This window comes from Enoplosus armatus, chromosome 23 (genome assembly GCF_043641665.1).
Source record: "Enoplosus armatus isolate fEnoArm2 chromosome 23, fEnoArm2.hap1, whole genome shotgun sequence".
NCBI classification, from domain to species: Eukaryota; Metazoa; Chordata; class Actinopteri; order Centrarchiformes; family Enoplosidae; genus Enoplosus; species Enoplosus armatus.
In genome coordinates this window covers 1391139-1409617 of record NC_092202.1, presented here as the reverse complement: position 1 = coordinate 1409617, position 18479 = coordinate 1391139, and the positions used below count along the sequence as shown (strand labels likewise).

The following is an 18479-nucleotide window of genomic DNA, read 5'->3' as shown; positions in this document are numbered from 1 at the left end:
ACTTTGTGGGACATTTTGCTGATTCGTCAAAGTGGTCTGGTGAATTCGGCACAGATGTGATCCACCAAAAGGCTTTTACTTTGATAAACTTTGAATTTCAAACCTGACGTACAAATAACGACCCAGTGTCCAATGAATTAGGTTCATATGCAAATAAGTTGCAGAGATTTAGGTTCTCCGGGTTGGTGCATTCAAATACACCTCGACATCAGAGAACTACCGCACGTGGCCAGATATTAGAATCCAGAAGAGAACGGCAGCTCTGCAGGCTGGTCAGAGAAAAGAACTGAAACCAGCTGCTGGGTGGCAGACAGAAGTGAAAGCAGCCTGCGATGGTCAGGACGGTCGTCTTTGTGCTCATGTCCATCACAGGTCAGCTGTTTGTGATTAGACTGTCAGTTCACTGTCTATACAGGCATTTGTACTTCTATACTTGTGAGGACCTGAACTTATTTCTAAAAATGTCCTCACTTTTCACACGTCTGAAATGTCCCAAGTGTCCGCCAAGTGTTTCCAAAACTGTCCCCAACTCTAAAATGATCAACACTTTCCAAAACTGTCAATGCCATTTTACAAAAACGTCCTCACTTTCTAAAAGTGTCTCCTCCATTTGGAAGACGTCCTCAATATTTTTGGAACATCCTTCTATTCCATCAGTCTTCACTTTCCAAAGATGTCATCACTTAAAAAATGTCCTCACTTTTCCAAGTGTCCCCCAAAAATGTCCAAAATGTCCTCCAATTTTTCTTTTCTTTCCTAAACGGTCTTTAATTTTCACTTATCAAATTTGACCTCACTTTTGTTTTGGAAAGTCCAAACTTCCCTCACCTCAGATTGTGCAAGTGTCTCTCAAAATGTCCAAGATGTCTTCACTTTCCTAAACTCAGTCATCCAAATCACAAAAACGTCCTCACTGTCAAAGCTTGAAGAACTCGACCTGGTCGTCACAAAGATGTTAGACCAGGACACACCAGCAGCTTCATGTTGTGATATATATAGATATGTGATATAGATATATAGATATGTGATATAGATATATATATAGATATAGTGATATAGATATATAGATATAGTGATATAGATATAGTGATATAGATATATAGATATAGTGATATAGATATATAGATATAGTGATATAGATAGTGATATATAGATATAGTGATATAGATATATAGATATAGTGATATAGATATATAGATATAGTGATATAGATAGTGATATATAGATATAGTGATATAGATATATAGATATAGTGATAGATATATAGATCTAAATATATAGATATAGTGATAGATATATAGATATAGTGATATAGATATAGATGTATAGATATAGTGATATAGATATATAGATATAGTGATATAGATATAGTGATATAGATATATATAGTGATATAGATATATAGATATAGTGATATAGATATAGTGATATAGATAGTGATATATAGATATAGTGATATAGATATATAGATATAGTGATATAGATATATAGATATAGTGATATAGATATAGTGATATAGACATATAGATATATAGATATAGTGATATAGATATAGTGATATAGATCTATAGATATAGTGATATAGACATATAGATATATAGATATAGTGATATAGATATACAGATATAGTGATATATAGATATAGTGATATAGATATATAGATATAGTGATATAGATATACAGATATAGTGATATAGATATAGTGATATAGCGATATATAGTGATATAGATATAGTGATATAGATATATAGATATAGTGATATAGATATAGTGATAGAGATATAGTGATATAGATATATAGATATAGTGATATAGATATAGTGATATAGATATAGCAGGTATGTATTATATTTTCCACTCAGCTTTCTGACTAATTTGCGTAGTCAAATGATGTCATACACCGCTGACCTCTTCCTCTCTGTCTCACTGCGGGTAGAGCAGTGTACGAGGAAGTTTATATATACATGTGTGCGTGTGTGCGTGTCCGCTGGTTGCGTGTCCGCCTCCCTCTCTTTACTTCCTGAATCCCGCTCCTGTGTGTCACAGCGACATGGGAAACAAACGCACGCGAATGAACTAAAAGCTGGAAAAGCACGAGCGAAGGTAAGAGAAGCGCTGCCGCGTCACTTTATTCACTTTGTAGAAAGAAACTGCGGTTGCGCGAAGTGCGCGGCGGTCAGCTGACAAAGCGGCAGAGCGACAGGCTGGACTTCTCCGCGAGCTCACCTGCACTTCTACTGTAATAACCTGCTAATACAATATGAGCTTATGACACGAAATACAACAACAATACTCTATTGTTCAAGTACTACTACAGGAATGTGTCTTAAAGTGACGCCACAGGAGAAAGAAGCACCATGAAGTACTTCAGAGTGTCATGGAAACACGTTTGGTGCGGGATGACTCCGCCGGTTGTGTTTGGTTGGATGAACCCGTTTTCATAAGGTGAAGGGACTTGAAGCACCTGAGAGCAGGTGGACTCAGGTGGACTCAGATGGACTCAGGTGGACTCAGATGGACTCAGGTGGACACGCTGTCCGCACCGCAGGGAGCGCGCGTGGACTTTTCGTTTCCGTCTGCTGCATTCACGTGCTGTCGGAAACAGGGCGACGCGTTAAAGATGTAGTGCTGGGTAGCTTAATCTGTAATAATATATATTTTGTATTAATAATCTGAAACTGCAAAGTAACTAATGTGGACAAATAAATAGTGGAGTAAAAGTATAAAGTAGCATGATGAAGGTTATATGTTTCTGAATGCGTCATTATTTCAAAATAAAACTAAATACAGATGTGTTTTCTGTATCTGCTAGTGTTTACTTACACATATCTCTGACTGCATCAGGAAACATTCAGATTTGTTCTCTACTTGTCCATCAACATACCGATAAACTGAAAGTGAAACCTCAACACTTTACCAAGTACCAACTGAAACTCTGTTTACTTCTTCTATGATCAGATGTTTCCTTGATTTAAATCAGGATATACTTCTAACTTTAAGCTACGTTTACTTAGGGAAATATATTTGTTTAACTGTGATGTATTGAGCAGTTTTAGCCTTTTGTTAAATAGAAAAAAAAAAGGGTCCATTCTGATTTTATGACGGTTTAAATCATTTCCCCTCAATTCACCAGCTGGTTTGGTGCTGAGCAGGTCGTGTTCGGTTGGTTTTTAGAGGTTCTTTTAGCTGAAAGCAATGAGAGCGGTGGGAGTGAACCAAAACAATAAAGTTGTGGGACAGAAAAAACAAAACAACGTGCTGAAAGACACTGAAAGACTCCACAGAGCTGAACTAAAAACTATCTCTCCTCAGCTCAGCTCCAGCTCATCGCGTTCTGACAACATCCACCAATGGGCTGAGGGCGTGGGCGGGGCCAGGATGAGTGCCGAGCTGCTATTGGAGGAGACGCTCATCAAGCGTTCGCAGCAGAAAAAGAGGACGTCGCCGCTGAACTACAAGGAGAGACTGTTCGTCCTCACCAAGAGCAGGCTGACGTACTACGATGGAAGAGCCGAGGTTATTAAATCTGAATAATTTACATTTCATAGAAGATGTTCTCATACAGGTGTTTTATGTTTGCTGCACACATATTATGTCATATAATATCTCTGTAGCAAGATATTACATCTTTAGGGAATGCACTTATTCACTATTTTGCTGAGCGTTGGATGAGATGATTGATACTACATTCATGTCTGTCTGTTAAATATGAAGCTACAGCCATGCCAGTTAGCTTAGCTTAGCATAAAGACTGGAAACAGGGGGAAACAGCTAGCCTGGCTCTGTCCAAAGGTAACTTCATATTTACTGTACAGACATGAGAAAGTGTAAAGTCTCACGTAACTCGTCAAACTATTACTTTAAATAAAAATAACAATAGTTCATCTGTTGTTCATTGTGAAAATTTAAATATTTTAAGCCAAAGACAAACATGTTGTGTTTTAGTTTATGACAGTGTTTTACACTGCACACACACACACACACACACACACACACACACACACACACACACACACACACACACACACACACGCACACACACGTCTGTTATCACAGTGATAATCAATCAAACACACCGCTGAAGGAAAGACAGTTTGTTTTAGGTTTCTTATCAAAACCCTTAAATAAACATTTGATCACTTCTGAAGTGATGAAGAAAATACGATACAACACCACAAAGGTCGAACATCTCGGTGTGAAGTTGATATCGTATTTAAAAAAGTATCAACGTTGACTTGTTGTTTCCGTCAACAGAAGAAGTTCAGGAGAGGCTCGATCGAGCTGAGCCGCATCAGATGTGCGGAGATCGTCAAGAACGGAGGAGGAATCATCCCCTGCCAGAACAAATACCCCTTCCAGGTTCAAACACACCACCAGTGTACTATATTCAACATTTATCACTAGAAAGAAGTCAGACGGGTCAAGAAACTCGAGCAGTCACCAGGTGGGAACAAACCTCGAGGTTAGAGAACAGAAAAGTAAAATGATTACCCGTCACTGCTTCACATTTGGCACATTTCAGGCGTGCTCACGTCCACGTTTACCTCCAAATAAAGTGGTTTAGATCATCTGGATCAGTCTCAGTCTGACACCGTGGCCCCCCCTTAAGACAAAATCAAGGCGACACCACCCTCCACCTCACTGTTATTATTATTATTCTGTGTTTTTCTTCTATTCAAGAGTTAATCATGCACTAAGTTTTGGAACTACTGTTCCCATGATGCTTTGGGGATGCACACAGAGGTATAACGTTGCCATGGATTCAGACGATTCAAACTATAAAAACTAACTTCCTGTTGTTTACACAGTATGTTTGCCTCAAGTCTCTTACAAATCCCTGATTTTGATGAACTGTCGGTTAGTTCACAACCTCTCTGATGGTCTGACTGCTCGAGTTTTTGGCCCCTTTCTAAAAAGAACTTCTTACCACAAGGTCCACAGGAGCTTTCAGCCACGTCTCATGGCCTTTATCAGCAGATAGAGTTCTCTCAAGTTGGCTGAAAGCTCCGGAAAGAGTATTCCTTAACCAGCGTGTTGTCAGCCCGGACAAAACGTAAACATCTGTCTGTGTGTTTGTGTGCAGGTGGTGTACGATACCAGCACCCTCTACGTATTCGCTCCGAGTCACGACAGCAGAAGTCTCTGGGTCCAGAGTCTCAAAGAAGGTCAGTTTCTCTTCTGTTCTGTTGAAGAACACAGGAGGACGTACAGGTGTAAACGTGATAGATAACACTCAGTCAGTTTCTGACTGTTGCAAAGATGTTTCACACTTGAAACCACAAGTCTGAAACTGGTTTTCACACATGGAGCAGCTCAGCAGCCCCCACTGTTTCCACCACTGTTGAAACATCTCATACATGGGTACAAGGTATGTATGACACTACTCTAAAGTCTGAGGCACAACTTGGTTGAGCTCCCATTTAGCTTTTGGACAATTAGTTTTACAAATGTTGTAACCATTGGTTAGAAAATGACAGTTGTGTCACATTAACATCACCTAATGGTGTTAATACAAAAGAGGTTTTCAGTTGAAGGGGGGGTGCTGAGAGCGAGAAACAAAGATACTGCATGAGATGAAAGGGACATGCTGGTGTTTTAAAAACAACAGGAAGTCAATTATTATTGTTCGGTCCGCTGATTTGGCCCGACAAAGTTTGCCGTATTAACTTCTAAGTCAGTGTTTCTTGTTTCTGCTGCCTCCAAGTGGCCAAAAAATGACTTATTGCAGGTTTACACATTTGGAAAAATGAAACTCAACTCTTTGTGTTATAACCTTTTGGGAAAGAAAATGATTAAATGATCGTTCCCGACCACACGTGACCTCGACACGAAGCGTTTGTGTCCGTAGAGATCAGAGACAACCCCGTGGTCTCCGCCAAGTTTCACCCTCAGTTCTGGCAGGAGGGGGCGTGGCTCTGCTGTCGCCAGGCGGAAAAACAGGCTCCGGGCTGCGAGGAGTACAACCTGTTTGGAGACAGTAAGACAGACACTCACACAACTGACACCCTGTATTACTGTTCACTTTAAAGTAAGTCTACCATACCGTCGTGTACAGGACATTTGATCTAATATCAACTCTGCAGCTCTATAGAGCTTTTGCAGCTCACAGTTTTGGTTCTTGAGGTTCACATAGACGATATAAGCACTTCAAGTACTTTTGATACTTATTATAAAGTAATTTGGGAGCTCTACATTATGAATGAAGTATTTTAGGGGTCCTTGCAGTGCTGATATACTACAGTTAAAGCTACAGTACCTAAATAAACTCATCTCATGCTTTGAATGTAAACTATTTATAGTATATAGTATTAATAGTAAGCAACCAGTTATTTCAGCAATCAGATACATGTGGTTGAGTTGACAAAGAAGAAGTAAGAAATGTAGCACCTGTAATGTGGTGAAGGAAAAGCAGAAATGGAAATAATGAAGTATCAAACCAGGACGTACATTAAGTATATTAAGTACATTAAGTACAGTACTTGAGGTATTTGTGTTACTTCCACTTCTAGTCAGCAGTAATATAAAGTGGCTTAATTTTTTACTAAATGTACTAAAAAAAACAGGAGAATGATCCTTTCACAGCGAAATACTGATGTTTAAAAAGACGTTGGTCTGTTAATGTGGATATTTTTTGCAGTGTAGAACCTGAAACACTTGATTGGCCGAGCGCATTAGAAAAACAGGAAATCACGTTACATTTAAGCCGTTAGCTGATTCATTCTGACTGACTCGCGATTGCTGCAACAGCAAGATAAGCTTCAGTTTCTTGATCAACAACATTACAAGCAGGCAGCAGTCAGACGTCAAAGGTCAGAGGTCAAAGTGAAACAGACAGCTAACGAATATAAAGTGTTCAAACGTTCTGCTTGGTTTATCGTTTCTGTTCCTCTTTTCTAGTTTCCAGAAAACCTTTACCCCCCATTCCTGGAGAGAAGCGTAAAAACGAGAGAGTAAGTGGCAAACACACACACACACACACACACACACACACACACACACGCATTAATGATTAATAAATCGACCAGTCAAAACCTACCAGCCTCTTGTCGTTCTTCCTCCTCCTATTCCTCATCCAGCAGCGGCGGCCCCCGCCTCCCGTCCCTCCGGCCGCTGAGGATGATGATGATGATGATGGGGCTGGTGATGACGATGACGACGACGACTGCGACGAGGAGGTGGTGGTGGTGGCGCTGTACGACTTCCCGGCCACCGAGCCGCACGACCTGAGTCTGGTCAAAGGAGGAGAGTACGTCATCCTGGATAAGTGTGACGTCAACTGGTACAAGGTGCGCAACCAGTATGGGTGAGTGAGTGTTTCACTGATGCATCAATGACACGCATTTATTGTGATTACAGTAGATGTACATGTACAAGTGTTTTTGTAGTCCGAAGGATGGTCAGGCTGAAATCTCTCAACAACTACTGGATGGTAAGTTGTTGAGTTTTTTCATAGCAATCCAGCTGTCGATTGAATTTGGAATAGACATTTAAATTCCCCTCAAGATGAACTAATATTACCCACAATGCAACTCAACCACAGACAGTTCAGTCCGAGTCTGTAAACACACTTGAGTAACTTTTCCTCTAGCGCCATCATCAGGTTTAACGCGTGCTTTGTTTGGTGACTACACAGCATGAACATGGTGAACATGGTACGTTAGCATGCTGATGGTCTGAACGGGGCCTCGGTCTTGTTGAATCACAGCAGCGTGCTGGTTTCAGACTGTATGCTTGTCTGGATTAAAGCCAGTCTGACCAGTTTTCTTGTAAATAAACAAAAGTTATGTCGACACTGCTTCATTACAACACGTCACTGCTGGTTGTAGCTGTTCCCAGTCGGTAACTTGAGCTCCAGCATGTGTGTGAGTTGCAGCTCCTGTTTTTCAGTGCTTTGACATCCTGCCTCCTTGTGTGTGTGTGTGTGTGTGTTTGTGTTTCACAGTGAGGAAGGCTACATCCCAAGTAACTATGTAACAGAGAAGACATCCGGGAACCTGGTGCAGTTTGTGTAAGTTTGTTAATCATTTCGCAGCAGATCACCAGCGGTCAACTGTCACAGCAACACTGGATTATTACTCGATCATAACCGCGCTGGCCCCAAGTGAAAAGTCCACAAGTCCACAATTGATCAAGTCTGCAGAAAGGGGGCCTCAGGACCCCTTTCTGCAGACTCTGGGAATCTCAAACTACCGATAACTTACATACACTTATATTTTTATATTTGTAATAGCACAAATGTACTATATCTAATTGAAGACGTGTGCTTTTCTCTCCATGTTGTGCAGCTTGTGGAGAAAAGGATGATGAGATCTCAAGAGAACTATGAAGATATAACTGTTGTGTTTATATGTGTTTGTTCTAGTTGGTACAGTAAACAAGTCAACAGGAACAAGGCAGAGGAGCTGCTGAGGAAGGAGGTGAGCCCAGAAACATCCCTTTACCTTCTTTGTTTCTTCCCTCTCGTTAGAATCACTTCTTCACTCCCTCTGTCCTCCTTTCCTTTTCCTTGTTTCTGTCTTCCTTCAGTTCCTCTTTGACTCCCTTTACTCATCGTTGAACAAACCCTCTCATTTCTTTTCCATCCTCCTGAGGTGCAAAACTATCCAAAAGAAGGCCAGATCAGTTTAGATCAACAAAATAATACGATGTGGTTTCTTAATTTCTTTTTGTGATCTGGAGAAAATAAGATATGTCTTGTTGAAAATTACAAGCCAACTTTCTTTAAGTCACATGAAAACAAAATGTGGTGTCAGCCTGTTTGTCTGTGTGTCGCCCCCTGCAGGACAAAGAAGGAGCCTTCATCGTCAGAGACTCCAGCACTCCGGGGACCTACACCGTCTCTCTCTATGCGAAGTCTGCTGCAGGGTAAAGACACCGTGGTGTCCCTGAGTTTAACTTGAACCAACTTAGATAAACATGCAGCCACCTTAAAGGGCCGTGCCAGTTCATCTTACAAACATGGATACTTTACAGTACAGTTAGAGGATCTTTCATATATTTTTCCTGCCTTTTCATTTAATGAGATATGGAAATGTATTCGCAGGTTTTTGAAACTTGCTACAGATATGAAATATGCATTTCATATGCAGTCAATGTTAGATTATTAGAATGACGAGAGAAGTCTGCACAGTATCAACTCAACTGTGAGAAATCAGTAGGTCTGCAAACTCCAAACCAGGTTTCACGAGTGTGTTCATTTATGTTCAGACTGCACAGAAATGAATGGAAACTAATGGCTGCCTGGAACAGAGAAACAACAAACAGGAAAATCAGGAACCCAGTTGAAATTAAACTGAATTCAAACTGAAATGTGAAATGTTATGAAGCGTTACATTATTGTGGAGAGAATGAAAATCAAACAATGGGTGTTGGATTATTAGTTTTTGTACCAGCATCAAGTGGGAGAAGTCTGTATAAGCTGGATGTAAGTTGCATTATTCTGTGTGTTTGTAGGGAGGGAGCTGCAGCTATAAAACATTACCACATCAAGGAGACTCAAGGCTCGCCTACACAGTTCTACCTGGCTGAGAAACACGTTTTCACCTCCATCCCAGACCTGATCGAGTACCACAAACACAACGCAGCAGGTAAACGACATGTTGTCCTCTGTGTATCTGGAACTGGCTTGGCAGTGCTTGAGCTTTTAAAATCAATAACTGTTTTTTTTAATGCTTCACATCGTCTCTCGATGGAGCTCGCCATCTAAGCTTTGAAATTTCATACATACTGAACATTTCTGTGAAAATGTCTCCCTTGCTTTTATGTCTTTGTGTGTGTCAGGTCTTGTTGCCAGGTTGAGGTATCCTGTAGGGAAACAGGACAAGTCTGCTCCGTCCACCGCCGGCTTCAGCTACGGTGAGTCCCGACAGAGCTCCGCTCAGCTTATCCATGAACACTCCTCTCTCTTTACACTCTTCCTACCTTCCTCCTCTCTGTTGTTCCCCTCCCTCCAGAGAAGTGGGAGATCAACCCCAACGAGCTGACCTTCATGAAGGAGCTGGGCAGCGGTCAGTTCGGTCTGGTGAGGCTCGGCAAGTGGAGGGCTCAGCACAAAGTGGCCATCAAGGCCATCAGAGAGGGAGCCATGTACGAGGAGGACTTCATCGAGGAGGCCAAGGTCATGATGTAAGAACGAGATCAGGAGGAAGAGATGAGGGACGGAGGAATGAAAAGGAACAAAAGGAGAGAAGTTCAACACATACATGCCCTGAGATTATTCTGCATTAAGGGTTCGCTAAAGTCATCTTTGACCTCTGCCGCCCTCTACTGGAGACTAGCAGGAACTGTAACAACATGCACTACAAACCTCCAGGTGGCCTCCAAAGAACAGAAACTAGAGTCCTATTTTCACCATCATGTGTCCGTTACAGACAGCCGGGTTGATTTGATCTGTCAGAGTGAAAAACTTAAACACACCCTGCGTTTGACACCCTGACTTTCTCTGCTTGTCTATAATGTGTGTGTGTTTTCTCCAGGAAACTGTCTCACCCTAAGCTGGTGCAGCTGTATGGAGTGTGCAGCCAGCAGAAGCCCATTTACATCGTCACAGAGTTCATGGAGCACGGCTGCCTGCTGAACTTCCTCAGGCAGCGGCGCAGCAGCTTCAGCCTGGGGTCTTTGCTGAGTATCTGCCTGGACGTCAGCGAGGGCATGGAGCACCTGGAGGCCAACGGCTTCATCCACAGAGATCTGGTAACTGCAGGGTGCTTTGGTTCTCCTGTCTGGGATCTGTTTCCTCATCCTGACTGTTGACACTTTACCACAACAGGAACTTTTTATTTCATTGAATTCCATTGGAAATTAAAAGATAATACACTTTGGCTGCTTTCCACGGCTTCTTGTGTTGGGTTGCTAAATCCTAAAACACAACAGAGTGGAGTTAAATTAATGTGAAGTTCAGAGATGGATGAACAGAATAAAAAGGTGTAAACACATGCATATACGGTTAGCCACTTTACCCAGTTTTCTTACGGAGGGACCAAATTGTAATTCGTCATAGTTCCCCTCAACCAAAGTATTTTCAGTTGTCTGCAAATGAGGTGAAATTTGGTCAAATGCAATCTTAAGTTTTACTTCCTCCCACAACAGTCATGCTGTACTCAGGAGCTAAATGCTAACATCAGCATGCTAACATGCTCATAAAGGCAATGCTAACATGACTTCCTCAAACATGAAAGAAGCTTGTGGAGGCAGTCTAGATTATACTCCACATTCAGCCGTTTTAGGAGAGGATGTGATAACTTCCAGTAATAGATTACTCTTAATGACCCGTTATGTATCAGATAGACTTCACACAGCTGCTCTCAGAGACACTTTGCATAGCGATAACTGTGAAATGAAAAATGTGTGGTTACCCTGATGGATAAGAACCTCTTAAGCTGACACCAGGCCTGTATGTACGAAGAAGAATGAGAGTCAGTATGATTCATCGTCTGTACACCACGAAGGTCTGAACCACATTTCATGACAATCCATCCAGGAGTTGTTGAGATATCTGAGATACGTTCCTGTATTTCCTCTCATCTCTCGTGCAGGCGGCCAGAAACTGTCTGGTGAACGACTCTCTGGTGGTGAAGGTGTCTGACTTTGGCATGGCCAGGTACCAGTTTAATCCCAGCACATAGAACTACAAGTCAGTCTGTCGCCTTTCATCCAGAGCGACTTAAAACAAGTCAGCACTTACATGTTGGTGTGCTTTACGTGCAGGTACGTGTTAGACGACCAGTACACCAGCTCATCAGGGGCTAAGTTTCCTGTGAAGTGGTCGCCTCCTGAAGTCTTCAACTTCTGCAAATACAGCAGCAAGTCAGACGTCTGGTCCTACGGTAGGCTTTACCACCAATACATCATCACGTCTCTATCAGCCTCCACTCTGCAGGAAGAGCCTGTCGCTCCTTTATTTATTAACTACGACACAGTGAAGCGTTTGCTGAAACTCCTTCGTTTGTGTCTCCAGGTGTGTTGATGTGGGAGGTTTTCACAGAGGGTCGTATGCCGTTTGAGCAGAGTCAGAACCATGAGGTGGTTACCTTGGTAACCAAGGGTCACCGCCTCTACAGGCCCAAAATGGCCACGCCCGCCATCTATGACACCATGCAGCTCTGTTGGCACGAGGTGAGAACCGCGAGAAACAATCTGTTTGTGTTTTACTCAAAATACACAGTAGAAGTACTAGAACCTCTTTCTGCCACCATATCTGACTTATTCATTGATTTTTCTGGGCACTTGGGGGCAGCGTTGTAAACATTTACGTTGAAATGGCGAACTTGTTAGCAAACACTTGCCTATTTACACATTCAGCAGATATATGTGGCAAAACCATCCTTCATTTGTAGTCGTGATGAATGTGAGTCCAATATTCACTCTTTCAGCTCTGTGTTCGGTCTCCTGAGATACATTTCTGTCTCTGTGTCTGTCTGCTGGTTGTTGCTAGCTTTTTTGACTGCTGTAGGTTTATCACTATGAGCGACCCCTTTCATATACATGTAGTAATTTGATCGATTGCTAACATAAAAATATTGATTATAGCCGCTTTGAAACAGATGTTTCTTCCTCACCACTTCCTGCGCTCTGACCAGAATGCTAGATGCTAATAGCTAATTAAGGCCTGTGTTCTCCGTGTTTCAGAGACCCGAGGAGCGTCCGCCGTTCTCTCAGCTCTGCCTGATGATCTCCGACGCTCTGGAGGCTGACACCCCTCCCCCAAACTGATCGATCAGCTGCTTTCACCATCCACGGTACTAAGGTGCTTACAGTGTCTGGAACTGACCGATCAGATGGAGAGGATGGACCAATCACACCAGCTGTAGTCCACTCATCCACCAATCACATTTGTTTTTCTGATAAAGTCACTGTGCTCAACCAGCGGCAAGACAATCTGAAAACACTGCGCACCAGCTACACACAAACTACATCGCTGCAGTGACGTAGAAAACACTTGTCATGGACACAAACTTTCAAGCAAATGTTTTAATCCTACCTGCAACTGAATCCATCCAGTATTCTGGGTTTGGTTCGGTGTTTCCTCCCAGTCAGACACAAGCATCGAGTCCTTTTGGTCAGAGATATGTTAATAAAAAAAGAACCCAAGTACATGAAGCTTAATCTTCCTTCCAGTGAGGACTCGGATGGGTGAACTGTGACATTTAAGGAATCTCACCAGGTCATGACATGTTTCTTTGTTTGTGATGAAGTGCAAATCTGTTTTCACGTAATCTCCATCACGTCCTGCGCGTTGATATTAAAAGTACTGTAGAGAGAAAGTAAATGATTTGGGTGTCATTAAACTTGTGATTGGAAAAGAACACTTTCAGTTTGATTAGAAATAAGCTTTGAGGCACAAATCAAGTCTCAACTTGTGGTGACGAGACTGAAGCTAGCAGCTCTGCGAGGTCGTATTTAGGCTCAGTGCTGCTCCACAGACGTAAACAAAGAGTCCTGCAGGGATGGTGTATTTTTGTAGGCCAACCCTGAAGGTAGCATCGATTGTTCCATGGGATTTTGGATTATTGCAGAAAATAAACTCTGTGGCAAACAAAAGTTTATGATACTTAAAACGTTTTGTTGAGCAAGATAATCTTCACTAATTTTATGATTTTTGAAGCGTAAATGGAATCACCCGTAGTAAAAAGCTAACGTTAGGCTATAAACGAACTACACCACGGTCACATTCCTTCAACGTCACCACCACTGAGCTTAAGATGGATATAGATATATAGACAGATAGATTTAGAGTATAAACACAACGAGGCTGTAAAGGCTAGTGAGTAGCCTTTTTTAAGACACGTAAAAGCTTCAAAATTCACGAGTGGAGCATCTACTGACGTGTTTTACGTCGTAGAACAAAACGTGAAAATCTCTTAAACTTGTGTTAACCACAGACCTTATTTCAGACATCTAACCAAAAACCAAATGTCTGGGTTTTAGGACTTATTCCTGCAGCGCTGTATTGCTGGCTGTTTGAGCTGAAAGTAGCTGATTGAGGTAATGTTAGCTACATGAGCTAGCTGACCCGTTTTGTTGATGCACCTGATGGCTACATACATGATACTGTGCAAAGAGACTGACATCAGGTCACCAGGTCCAAATTTGAATTGGTATCAGACTTTGGCTGCAGACTCATTCTTCTTTGTTCATACTGGCTTTGTGTCCGTTTAAGGGATTCTTGTCCATCTGGCCAACCACACTATTTTCATTTAACGGTTATCGCTATGCAAAGTGTCTTTGAGTATTTTCATTCAGTTTGAAGTGAACAGAACAACTGTGTGAAGTTTCTTTCTTTCTCTCTGGATAGATAACGGTTCATTAGGAGTAAACTGTAACAGAAAGTTAGCATATCCTCTTCTCCACGGTCATAAACGGCTGAATGTAGAGTATAAATCAGACTTCCTCCACAAGCTTCTTTCACATTTGAGGAACTCTTCCACTCCTGTATAAACAGAAGACTCTGTGAGGTGGTAAGTGTTTTTCCCTGTTTATACTATTAATTTTAGTCTTTTTTCCTCTCATTTGACATTGAAACTTCTGCAGAGGCGCAGCTGTTATTTTTATATTTACATGAAGTAAATGTTTTCAACTGTTTGATTTAATATAATGTGCTTTTGAAATCTTTGATTATTGATTAAAATGTATGATGTAACACAAACTGGATGCAAAAAAAGCCATGATCTGGGTCTGACAGCTTGATTTCTCAGCATATTCGAACATTTCCCCATAAATAATGTATTTTAGAAAGAAGTTTATACTGCAATTAATAGCATCCTTGAATAAATAAATAAAAATAAAAGACTTAACACCTTGTTACACTAAATGGGGCAGTTGGTGTTGTACAGCTATTTAGCTTTTGTTTTCAATGTAATGGAGAGGAGGCTGCCATACTTTATTAAATTGCTTCAGTTTGTTTGATAGTCTGACCTCTGTCTTTCTGAGGACTAGCCCATGTGTTTGGCTAACGGGTAATGTTAGCTGAGGTTTGTGTGGATTTCTTCAAAAGAAAATATGAGCAGAAAAGAGCTGCTAATGTGTTTTTGGTTTTGGAATGATTAAAAATCAAATAGATAAAAGAAAACCACCCTCCAAACTTTTTAAATGTTAAGTATCGCTCTGACTGCAGCCCACTGAAGAAATCCAAAGCTTGACATGACAAGAGAAATGTTCAACTTCAGTCCATCATTTATTTTAACATTTAACTTTTGTTGTCTCTTCTGACCTAAAGACAGCATTTGACAATGATGTCCGTGAAGATGGGCTACCTCTTGTCCCTCGCTGCCTTCCTGTTCCTGCCCAGTGTTCCCACAGTGGCTAAACTGGTGGATTCAATGTCCGACTGTGCCGAGTTTCTTCTTGAGAAAACTCCACCACAGGTCCCAGGAATCTTGGAGGGCGGTAACATCAAGGACCAGAACCGATACAAACCCATTTGCCAGACATTCAATAACGAGAAAAGGTTTGTGACTCTCTACGACACCCAGAACAAGATTCCAGTGTTTTCTGCTTACAAGTACAGAGGGGAACAAGACAAGGGGCGACCCAAAACCCCTTGGAAGATAGAGCCACAGGTACGTTTGCCTTTCTCTGACTCATAAAAGACTAAATTAATACACATATAAGAAGAAATATTGTATTTTGGGAGCAAGCAATGGTTGCTGGAGCATCCACTATTAGCTACTAAAAATAATAATAATACCGTTGCATACCAGCAGTGATGCATCCATGTCAACCTTTCATATAAGGGATGCATGTAGGACGCTGGTCTACTGAATGCTTGTCCAACCCGGGTACGTTTTCTCTTTCAGCAGAGAGGCTGCTAAACTATAGAATAATAAACAATAAAATTACACAGAATTACACTGTATGATTAGCAATTTAAGTTAAAGAATAAGGCTACTACTTTCTGACTCTGTCTGAAGCAACCAGCCCGCTTCCTAAATGTTTGAAAATAGCTCACAAATAGTTTTATTTCAAAAAAGCCTCAGTAATTTCCTAAAACAGCTGTAGTTTTTAGCAAATATTTCTCAAACAGGAGGAAATAGTGCATTTGTTGGGGACTATTGCGGATGAATCCACATTTGGTGCTCTAGTGAGTATTTGGGGCAGCAGGACGGTGTGTGTGGGACAGTCATGGTGATAAAGGAGCAGCAGTGTGGCTCATTTAAGAGGAAGAAGATTTATCTTTCTGTGCAGCTTTTTGTAAATGCTACTTCTTAATAAAAAGTAATTTTTACTGTACACTTGATTTACTTGATGGCTACCCTGCCTGCATCAGTAACTTAGCCTTTAACTCTTACAGCTTGAGAACAAAGCTGACAAGAATGAGAACATGAAGGATGGAGACAAAGAAAAGACCTACAACTACCAGGCTGGGGACATTGATTACAAACCGTATGAAAAGCTTGACAGGGGCCATTTATTTCCAAGCGCTCATGCGTTCAAGGAAGATGACAAAAAATCCACCTTCACCCTGACCAACATCGTTCCACAAGAAGCAACATTCAACCAGGGAAGCTGGAGGAGAATGGAGACGTGCATCAAATGTGTCATGGACAAACACTGCATCAACAACAACAAGGTTATCGAAGGCTTTGTGGTAACTGGAGCACAACCCAACACCGCAGACAAAACCAAAAACACGGTTAACATTCCCTCCAAGATGTGGTCAGCATTCTGCTGCTACAACTCCGACAAGAAGACGTGGATAGCAAGCGCACACTTCAGCGACAACGTTAAAGAGGAAGGAGGAAAGAAATTCCTGCAGGCCCAGACTCTGGAAGAACTCCATAAAACGCTGAAGGTTAGCGTGTTTCCTGAAAAGTGTCCTAACCAGAAAACTGCTACTGAGTTTTACCCACACATGGAAAAGGAGTGCGAATGCCCCCCCTCCACTTAACCACCTCTGCCCCTCTCACTTAAACATGTGGCCCCCCTCACATCTACATCTGGTCCACTATATCTAGTCCTGCCACGTTGACTAGCCTCTGTGATTAAACCATTGTGCTTTAGATTTAATGAAGGCAGCTAACGTGCGTATATATAAAATAAACTAATCAAAATGATTCAGGCTCAGCTGTTTTACATCTGACTGTACTATACTTGTTGTGTGATTTCATTTGGTACAACGATAAGGCACTGGAAATGTAAATGTACATGACTTGTAGAACGAATGAAATAAACTGCAGAAAAGCCTGTAAACAGTGTGTGTGAAGTGGTGATTTTATCTTGTGAATTCATAACCTCGAACTCTGCAGGACGACGGCAAGAAGACAGAACGCAACACTAACCTGTGCTGCGTAAATCAGTATAATATCCAACTGACCTTCATTGATCTATTTTGAATTTAATATATTTTAAGACTCTTTCATGAGGCCTTCACTTGTGGCCCCAGGGCCCCATCTAGTGTCCTTTTTGTATATTGCAGTTTGTACTGAACCGTATCGAACTTCAGAAATGACAGTCCCACTGACCAAGTACTGTACTTAAGTCCAAATTCAAGGTACTTGATGAAAGCCACATGATGTTATTTACTCTGTATTCAAGTGAACACTTGATATGTAGTGCTATGTGTGTGTGTGTGTGTGTGTGTGTGTGTGTGTGTGTGCGGGTAAATAATCACGTAAAGCAAAAATAGTTTTAAAAAATGTAGATGCAGGGTTCATACAGCTTAATTACAGAGCAAACTTCAAGCACTTTCGAAGCACTTTCAAGGTACCTAAACCAAAACTTTCCAGACTCTCGAAGCCTTAAGCATTACATCTAAATTGTTACTATAAATGCGAAGTTTACAGAATCCCTTTATATCTGTACATTATCACAGCTGTCACAGCATATTAACTTTGATTGTTTTGTTGTGATTATTTAACTCTCGCTGAGACGCCTGGAGACAACGAACACGACGACAGGATGATTTCAAAAATTTAAAGATTTTGTTTACACAAGTGATTGTAGATGGAACACCAGATTATGTTGAAAATCAAACATTTTTCAAGGAGTATATTCAAATTCAAGCATATTCCTAACCTTGAAAACATAACGGTTAAAATTAAGCATTTTCCAAACTTTCAAGACTTTGTACGAGCCCTGTAGATGAGAGGGAACTCTATCTGGTATATATACATGAATCTACTACATCTTAAATCTCAGATTCAAGACATGCACATACATAATGTTTTACTTTTTGTGGAAAAACCTAAATTACTTTTCCAAGCAGAGTATTTGCATACGTCTAAAACATGTCTTGGATTTAAATTTTCAAGTTTAAAAAGAGTTTTCCTTTTTCCTCCGTTGACTATGTACTTTGTCCTGGATCAGAGGTGGCCAGACTTGTTGGAGGAGTGCACTCCAGTTGTTCACAATAAGGTTTAATCCCATAATACCATATTTTCTATCCCCCCCCTCATCTCACCTCACATCAGTGAGAAACTGAAGGACGAATTCCATCTTAAAACAATACTCACATGCTCATATGCACAATGAAAGTGGTTTGC

At 41.2% G+C, this 18479-nt stretch overlaps 3 protein-coding genes across 4 annotated transcripts in view; 2 read left to right on the top strand and 1 right to left on the bottom strand.

Annotated features, from left to right (window-relative positions):
* Positions 1-18479, bottom strand: part of LOC139305975 (butyrophilin-like protein 2) — a 281201-nt gene that overhangs the window by 159967 nt on the left and 102755 nt on the right. The gene's annotated exons all lie outside the window — the stretch shown is intronic.
* On the top strand, positions 2058-13304 carry tec (tec protein tyrosine kinase). 2 transcript variants are annotated; one of them, XM_070930086.1, is made up of 18 exons: positions 2058-2103; positions 3313-3516; positions 4255-4359; positions 5084-5165; positions 5849-5977; positions 6898-6950; positions 7080-7303; positions 7943-8008; positions 8363-8417; positions 8783-8865; positions 9454-9587; positions 9781-9855; positions 9954-10125; positions 10476-10692; positions 11535-11599; positions 11707-11825; positions 11957-12114; positions 12628-13304. In XM_070930086.1, the coding sequence occupies exons 2-18, from the start codon at positions 3379-3381 to the stop codon at positions 12709-12711; spliced, it is 1959 nt and encodes a 652-aa protein (XP_070786187.1). In that variant the 5' UTR covers positions 2058-2103; positions 3313-3378; the 3' UTR covers positions 12712-13304. The 2 variants fall into 2 exon arrangements, with proteins under 2 accessions (XP_070786187.1, XP_070786186.1); XM_070930085.1 differs by having other exon boundaries at positions 7077-7303.
* LOC139306111 (endonuclease domain-containing 1 protein-like) lies at positions 13882-17181 on the top strand. Its single transcript, XM_070930072.1, has 3 exons — positions 13882-14456; positions 15215-15557; positions 16289-17181. The coding sequence occupies exons 2-3, from the start codon at positions 15228-15230 to the stop codon at positions 16883-16885; spliced, it is 927 nt and encodes a 308-aa protein (XP_070786173.1). The 5' UTR covers positions 13882-14456; positions 15215-15227; the 3' UTR covers positions 16886-17181.

Bases quoted from the DNA above. Each gene is read 5' to 3' on its own strand.
- LOC139306111 (XM_070930072.1), top strand. From the start codon at position 15,228: ATGATGTCCGTGAAGATGGGCTACCTCTTGTCCCTCGCTGCCTTCCTG. The intron at 15,558-16,288 runs GTACGTTTGCCT...TAACTCTTACAG, and splicing joins CTTGGAAGATAGAGCCACAG to CTTGAGAACAAAGCTGACAA.
- tec (XM_070930085.1), top strand. From the start codon at position 3,379: ATGAGTGCCGAGCTGCTATTGGAGGAGACGCTCATCAAGCGTTCGCAG. The intron at 5,978-6,897 runs GTAAGACAGACA...CCTCTTTTCTAG, and splicing joins GTACAACCTGTTTGGAGACA to TTTCCAGAAAACCTTTACCC. The intron at 10,126-10,475 runs GTAAGAACGAGA...TGTTTTCTCCAG, and splicing joins GAGGAGGCCAAGGTCATGAT to GAAACTGTCTCACCCTAAGC.